Consider the following 8,499-nt stretch of genomic DNA (forward strand, 5'->3'; position numbering starts at 1 on the left):
ATATATGTAGAGTGATACAAAGTGGTTGTTGACACTCTTGATGAGACTATTTTTATGAGTATGAAGGCCAGAGCCGCCTTCTATAGGTTATCGGTAAAATCAAGTGTATCACTAAACCAAGATAAGCGCAAGTCTATAATGCATTGTTCAATTTGGATATTAATTCATTTGACTTTGCTAATTTGAAATCAAGGTCTAATTTTCTCATCTTTTTAAATTTGAAGTATTTGAATTGTGTTAAAACCATAATTTCAAGGGTCATTCACCTATGGCAATAAATTATGCATTATTTAAATATTTTATTTATTTCTAGTTTTTATGTTTTTGTTTAACTCTTATATTGAAAATAAATGGGGAATTGTAGGGTATTATCGTAACTAACATAAAACAAAATATGCATAAATAGGATTGTTTTATAAAAAAATAGTGTTGTAGGAAAAACTATTGAAAATTTATTCGAACAATATTTAAATCCATTCGATCAAGATTGATATGTTTGAACGGAACTTTCCGGAGAGCAAATCCTATCCAACTTTTGAAACCCATTAATTTTTGGTTGAAAAAATGGCTCTATTTGTGCATGTTTTATTTTATATTATTTACAAAAATACCCTACATCTTTAAAACTGTTTCAATTGATTGAACAGAATATTGGGTTTCTAGAACTTCACATGATTACTTCAATTACACAAGAACAAAGAAAAAGGAGTTTTAGAAACATGAAGGGTTAACTTTCTGTCCTGTTTCTATCGCATATTGGTAAGCCTTTCTGGTAATATGTTGATCCTATCCTACCCAATAGTGGACACAATCATACAGGTGTAATCTACTCTTGTCCTAAATCATCTCGTGCGTGGTTCCCTTAGTTGACAGAGGGGTAAATTTTGCGTCTTTTCTTCTTGTATAATCTCCTCTCATGGAACATATTGTTCTTTTGGAAGCCAACACTAGTAATGAATGCTATCTGTTTCACTGCTGTTAGTTCTTATTCTAAGAATTGAACCAAATTTCAGTGCCACTAGTAAGCATATGTTTGTATCCACATACATGTATATATTTATGTTCACTATATACATATATGGCTGTATCCTTGTCTGTTATTTCTTATGTTTATTTGCGCATATGTGCACATATATGAATGCACTATTTTCTCTAGATAAACGTAGGGAACCTAACAGCTTTCTAGTAATGTTGGGGTGTCAATCATATATGTCAGGATGTGCTATAGAATTTGTTAATTGGTAACCATTATACATAGCTTTTGAGACCAAATATGATGCGATGCTTGGGATTAAGCATCGGTTGGCTTTTTGTAAACTGCGTCTTAGAGGCAAGAACAAGTCCCTAGGTCGAAACTTCTCGTCATTTTTTCCCATGACTGCAGATTTCTAAAAGTGTTGCTCCTATGTGAATGCTTAAGCTGCAGTAGGGAAGGTATGGTTAAATATGCCAAATATTTGCCATCAATTCCTGGAGGATTAATGTTAGGTTGCAGATAGTCATAAATCTATCAATTATTTTGGATCCATCTCAGCTTTCAGATATATTTAAATGATCTGTGTTACTGAAAAAGACAAGGTTTACAAGGATGATATTGAAAAGCATTCAAAAAGATGGCTTAGGTGTTAGATAGCACTAGAAGTGCCTGACATTACTAGAAAATCGGGGATCACTAAGTGGGCTCTAAGGCATTGCATTTCAATAGATAACTAAATCACTAACTCCTCCTTGAACAATTGCGAAATTGACTTCTTTGGGATACGGTTGCAATAGTAAACTTTTTAGTTGCTTCAACCATTGCAAACTATACAAGTAAGCTTCTGAAAATCTTCTGGAGAGATGATTCAGATTACAAAACTTTAATCCATCTTCCAATATATATGGAACAAGGATATTTATATTCAAAATATATATACATTTAGGAACATGGAACAATGATCTTCTCAGCTGTTCTAGTTATGCCTTTTTATTTGAATCAGGACAACTCCTTTCTGTATACATCAATCCTAGTTAAAGAGATTCAGAATCTGTACATATTCTTGTAAATTCTTGAGGTGAAAAGTTTTAACTATATTTGTGCCTCCACGATGTTATCAATGTTGTCAAGCCAACTTACTACTTCATTGATGGTTGGTCTGTTGAAGGGGTTCTGATCAGTACACATGCAAGCAACATCAAGAACCTGCAACATTTGCTCTTCATACCCTTTGCCTCTCAGAAGGGGATCAAGGACCTTAATCTGCTCACCCTTGCATTTCATATCTTGCACCCACCCTACGAGATCCGTCGACTGCGATGGCAACACCTCAACAGGCCGTTTCCCGGTGATTAGCTCCAGCATGACTACCCCAAAACTGTAGACGTCACCCCTCAATGTAGCAACCCATGCTTGCCCATATTCAGGAGGTATGTAGCCTAAGGTACCAACTAACTCTGTTGTTACATGGGTTTTAGATGGAAGGATCAGCCTGGAAAGGCCAAAATCAGCAACCCGAGCTTCGAACTCTTTGTCGAGAAGAATGTTGCTGGATTTGATGTCACGGTGGACAATGTGTGGCTCGCAGATCTGGTGGATGTAAGACAGACCCCGGCTCGATCCTTGTGCAATCCTCAGCCTGGCAGGCCAGTCGAGTACCATTCCGACGTCATCCCTGTCGTGCAGCCAATCGTCCAGGCTACCATTCTCCATGTAGGAGTATATGAGAAACTTGAAGCTTCCTTGGCTGCAGTAGCCTTGCAGGGGCACCAGGTTCTTGTGCTGGACCATGGACAGGGCTTCTACCTCTGCCTTGAATTCCCTTTCCATCAGGCCCATGTCACCAGACAGCTTCTTGATTGCGAGCTTCATGCCGTTGTCGAGCTCGGCTTTGTAGACTAGCCCATAACCTCCACAACCGATGATGTTTGCCTGGTCAAAGTTGTTTGTCGCCTTTAAGATGTCTGAGAAAGTGAGGTCCTTTATTTCATGATCGCTCTGAGGTACCATGACCACAGTGGATTCCTTAACGTTGACACTTGAAACCTCTGATGTCGAATTGTAGGTTAATATGCTGTCACTGCTACCTGTTTCTGCATTGGTGATATTTTTAGTGGACAACAGATAATATGCTAGCAGGAGAAGTGCAAGGCACCCTCCGAAGGTGATGCAGAGTGAGACTACAAAAAGAAGCTTTCTGTTGGTCCGTTTGGGAGAAAGAGGAAGCACTCCTCCGGAGGTACTGTTGGAGCAAGTTTGATTAATTTGAGAGCTACACAGCTTGGGATTCCCAAGGAAGCTCGAGCTTGGGAATGTATTGAACTGATTACCTGATGGAATCGGCCCCTCTAGATCATTGTCAGCAACACTAAATTTTGCCAGGAAGCTGAGCTTGTTAAGGGATGGAGGAATCATGCCTGTAAGGTGATTTGAGGACAGATTCAAATTCTCTAAGTTGGTCAGATTATCGAGCTGCGGAGGAATCCCACCTGATAAGTTGTTGCTGCTGAGATCTAGTACTTGGAGCTGCTTCAATCTACCAATTTCAGGAGGGATGACACCAGTAAAGTTGTTGTGCCCAAAGTTCAAAGCTGGAGGCAGAGCTGACAGCTTATTATACTGGAGATCCGATGAATTATAATTCCTCGAGAAGACGGGTAGCTCAAGATTACTTGGATCCAACTGGGCAACGGTCTGTTCCGATACCAGCAGCGGCATAGCCGTGATTGCTTTTGGAATTTCTCCTGACAAATAGTTATTGGATATGTCCAGATAAAAGAGTTTACGGAGGGTGTTGAACCAGCTGGGGATTGTTCCAGTGAGTTTATTCCTAGACAGATCGAGGACTTCCAGATTTGTGAGGTTGAATAACCAGGAAGGAATTTGGCCAGTCAGCTGGCAATTTCCGAAGCTCAGAATTTGGAGATTCTCGAACCCGCTGACCGAATCAACTTCGGGAAGGGCTTCGCCTTTGAAATTTTCCGCAAGTAGAATCGCTGAAAGGTTCTTGCACTTCTTGAGGATGTTGAGCGTGCCACTGATGTTTGTCAGATTGTTATAAGACAATGATAGGAAAGACAGAGCTTGCAGATCGGTAATCTCATGTGAAACCTGACCCGTCAGTTTATTGGCAGAGAGCCGTAGTGCATTCAGGGATCTGCAGGCGTAGATGCTCTCCGGTATGCCGCCGGTGAAGTTATTGATCCCCAAGTCGATCGTCTTGAGATTGGAGAGTTTGGAGAAGTTGAAAGCGGAGAGGTTGCCGCTGAAGTTGTTGGCCCTGAGATTCAGGTCCTTGAGACTAGTACAGTTGGTGAGGGCAGAAGGCAGGTTCCCACTCAGTCTGTTGTTACATAGGGTCAGATGCTCCAAATTTGTGAGCTGACCGATAGATTCCGGGAGATGCCCATTGAGTTCATTGTCTCCAAGATCAAGTGCGATCATATTTGAGAGCTTGGCTATGAGTTCGCCATCAAGGACATCGGACAACTGATTGTAAGGAAGGGAAAGTTGCTGCAGTGAGGCTACTTCAAAGAGGTCGTCGGGGAGCTTTCCGGTGAGATTGTTGTGGCCAGCTTGGAACACCCTCAGTTCTGAGCAATTGCCAAATCCCTCAGGAATGTCGCCGCCCAATAGGTTACGCGAAAGGTCTAGAAAAACGAGGTTGGGTGAGGCACTGCAGAGAGAAGCAGGAATCAGACCGGTGAAGCTATTCCCGCTGCCGTTGAGCGCCACAAGATTCCGAGTAAGCCTCCAGCTGAAGGATGGGAACGGTCCAGTGAAGTAGTTGCTCGAGACATTCAATACCTTCATGGGAAGGCCACCATGGGACGACAAAGAAAGCTCAGGTAGTCCTCCGGCAAGGCGGTTGAAGCTTACATCTAATGTTACGATGCTGCTGGACCACAGTAACGCCGAAGGCAGAGTACCAGTTAGCCAGTTGTGGGACAGATCAACATACGAGAGTTGCGTCAGATTAGCGAGTGCAGGGGAGATCTCTCCCTTGAGTCCTTTGGCCGGCAGCGAAATGCGAGTGACTGCTCCATTAGTGTTGCATTCAATCCCCTCCCACAAGCAGCAGTCTGAGCTGTTCCACGAACCAAGAAGGCTATTATTGGCGGTGGGTGAAAGACCAGCGAGGAAGGAGAGGAGGGACTCCCTGTCCAACTGTGAACAGACACTCGATGGAGAAGCCAAGAAGAGGAGGATGGTGATGGGAATAAAACAGGATATGAAGAGGTTGTTGCTATGGTTACGACCAGCAAGTAGTAGTAGTAGTTGTGGCATGGCTTATCACAAGCATCACATGAAGAGATGGAAGATTACCCTGTAGGATTTGTTGGGCATTGAATTGAGGGCACCAATTAAGAGGGGATCATGTAGCTAGCTATCTTTTCTATCTCTCTTCCAGTCTACCTCCTTCCCCCTTCCTCCAATGAGGAACGGAGGTAAGGCAGTTTAAGATAAAAATAATCATCATGAATCTAGTCAATGGTTGCCTGTAAATAAGGGTTGTTAGCACTCTTCTTTGCATTCTAGACGTATGTTCATTTGGACTGAGGAAGATGATGGAGTTAGCGTGTGAAGCTGGCAAAGAAGACCCACCTCAGGAGTTCCAGGCTTGGCGATGAGACCAATTGAAATATCTTTCTGTACACACCTTGATTTGGAAAATGGGTGCTATAATGGAAGTAATGGATTAGGAGGAGAATCGGTCACTCGTTATCTCTTCACACCTCAAGAAGTCAAACGACTAAGACCTCCATGGATTTAGTTTTATTGGCGACGTCTCCCTTCACTTTACACTTTCGACCTTTCTTGCATTCCATTCCTTAGTGCTCTTTTCTTTTACGCCTCCAGTAGTTGTCACTTTTAGATTACCAATAATGAGAGGAAGAGGAAACTTCAAGTCTAAACTTGCATACATACGAAGTGCTACTTGCAGGGTAAGCTGATTCTGGAATCTTCATGGTGCTTTATTAGTACATTAATTACTTGATTAATTATTTACTAACCTTGCACTACGGTCAAGAGACCGAAAGGAAACAAAAGGAAAGTGTGCTATCGATTGAGTCATGCAACATCTATTTGGGCCCTTGATATCTAAAAGTTTTATTATATTAAACGTTAAGCTGCGTCGTCACGCGTGGCACCAAAAGGCACAGCGCACGAGGTGTTGACTAATTGGAATCTATTTCTATAGCTCGGACTTGGGATTATCCTTAACGTTTAGCCTAGACTGGTTCACGTTTCATATATTGACGAATTTAACCTTCATTTACATTTTGAGATGGATCTGTTTCACTATAATTTTTTAATAAAATTAGTATTAAATTTTATATAGAAATTTCAACAAGTTTTGCATTTATATATTTAAGTTAATAAAATAATTAGCAGTTTATGTATGTAAAATGTTGAACTTATATAGATGATTCCTATTAAAAAAATTGAGACCAAATGTTAATAAATTTAGATTAGTGTCTTACCCATAAGAAGAAGACTCTGACTTACAACCATATTCAAATAGACCCAAATATCATTCCATAAGTTAAATCTAAATAATTATAATAAGATATTTATCTTCGAAGAATGGAGCCGCAATTATAATATTATAAAAGTTTCCAATGTAAATTATTTATAAAGAAAATTATAAATAACACCCTGCATTTTAACTATATTACAAATTATGTAATAGAGCCCTCTTCTATTATCTATGGAGCTCTTAATTTGGAAAAACTAAGTCACACCGTACCATTTGATATGTAGATGTAATTTAATCTGATTATTAAATTAACCTAATTAAATAACCATATTAAGCTTCAAAACCAACGTATTTCTATTGAAACGGGATCAAATTAAGCATCTAAAAGAATAAAATGAAGGCTTAAATTTGCCCCCATATACTTTGAGCCAGTATTATTTTATTTCGTATTATAAAAGAGTACAAATATTTTTTAACTTTTTAAAGCTATAACCCCTTAGACGCGGTTAACAATACCTTATAATTATTTCTATATCTTTCTATAGTTAGAGTACCTATTATGTTTTATTAGATAATAAAGTAAAATTTAAATCCATTATAAGCCCAAATGCCACCTCTCCCAAGATTTACTCGTTACATCTTCCTCTCACCTGATCCACACTATAGAGATAAAAAGAGTTATCTCCCTCCCCACCATGTTCCTAACCTTCTCCTTCCTCTATCCCCCTCTCTCCTCAAATCTACTCCTTGCGTTCCTCAATGGCTTATCCCTCTCCACCTTCTCCCTCACCAAAAACCCCATCTTCCCCTTCCAATTCCCCTCATTCTTCTCTCTCCATCCAACCCATGAAGAAGCTACAAAGTCGCGTCGTCTATGGCACAAGCAATAAGATCGTCACCATCGAGGTGGTCCGTGCATAATTGTCCAAAAATTATTTCCCTTTTGGGAAAAAGGCATAAGGAAGAAAGGAGACGAGGACAAAATTATTTAAAAATTATTTTTAAGACCTTCATATGGGTAATTTAGTTTATCTGGAAAGACGCATATTGTGTACATCGTTGACTCCTGAGTTTTAACTCATAGAAAGCTAGCATATATATTTAGTTGTATCTTTTTAAAAGTCGAGGAGGGTATTTGTGCACTTTTATAGTACATAAAGGTAAAATAATACTAGGTCAAAGTACATAGGGCAAAGTGTAATTAAAATAAAAAATAAAATTGCATCCAAACACCGAATCAATTAAGGTGAATGGATTCAAAATCATTTACTCTCCAAGATCATATTAGAGGAGATAGATAAGAATAATTTATAAAATTTAATAATACTATTTGAAATGGACAAAGTATTATAGTTTTTTATTCTATTCCACCAAGTACTTTTAAAATTAGATTTAACTTAGGGTATTACTTTGAAACTTTATAGCTTAAAATTTTCATCCATTTGTCATTAGTGAACCTAATTTGCATAGGATCCTCTTGCCTTTGAATTATTGATCTCATTGAATGTGTGGATGACTCCAAAATAGCAGCTTCCGTTATGCTATCCATCCACCTCCGATGACAACGTACTTAATATTCTGTCCTCCACTTGTCTTTATAGAATGATTTCTTTATCAAGCTAATAATATTTATATCATATCAAGTTGGAAGTGTGGGGCCACATCACACACTAAATGGAGTTTTCTTTGACCAAAATACCAAATTATCTATATAATTTCACTTTTAAATATGAAATTAAATATATTTATAAACAGGTGATTTTTAAATATAAGTCGCTGACTGTATCATTAATTTATAAATTCCTAAAAAAATGCTGCCCAACTAGGGACATGCTTAGAAGTTGCTGAACCGAAATAATATATATATAAATTCTCACTAAATTTTTTTTAAAAAATTTAGAACTTTTATATAAATTGTTGATATAGCCAATGATTTATATTTAGAAGTCGCTCATTTAGTCAGCAATTTTTAAACACACATAATTTTATGTGTAAATATTAAAATAAATTGGGACTCGAAAATAGTCAAAAACTCCACTTT

The 8,499-nt window shown here is 38.7% G+C and overlaps 1 protein-coding gene across 1 annotated transcript; it reads right to left on the reverse strand.

Annotated features, from left to right (window-relative positions):
* Positions 1-1,935: 1,935 nt before the first annotated feature.
* Positions 1,936-5,838, reverse strand: LOC140786851 (tyrosine-sulfated glycopeptide receptor 1). The gene has a single exon (XM_073135543.1). The coding sequence runs from the start codon at positions 5,261-5,263 to the stop codon at positions 2,069-2,071; it is 3,195 nt and encodes a 1,064-aa protein (XP_072991644.1). The 5' UTR covers positions 5,264-5,838; the 3' UTR covers positions 1,936-2,068.
* Positions 5,839-8,499: the final 2,661 nt, after the last annotated feature.

Source organism: Typha latifolia, chromosome 4 (assembly GCF_019914945.1).
Source record: "Typha latifolia isolate L0001 chromosome 4, TyphaL0001v2, whole genome shotgun sequence".
In the NCBI taxonomy this organism is placed as follows: domain Eukaryota; kingdom Viridiplantae; phylum Streptophyta; class Magnoliopsida; order Poales; family Typhaceae; genus Typha; species Typha latifolia.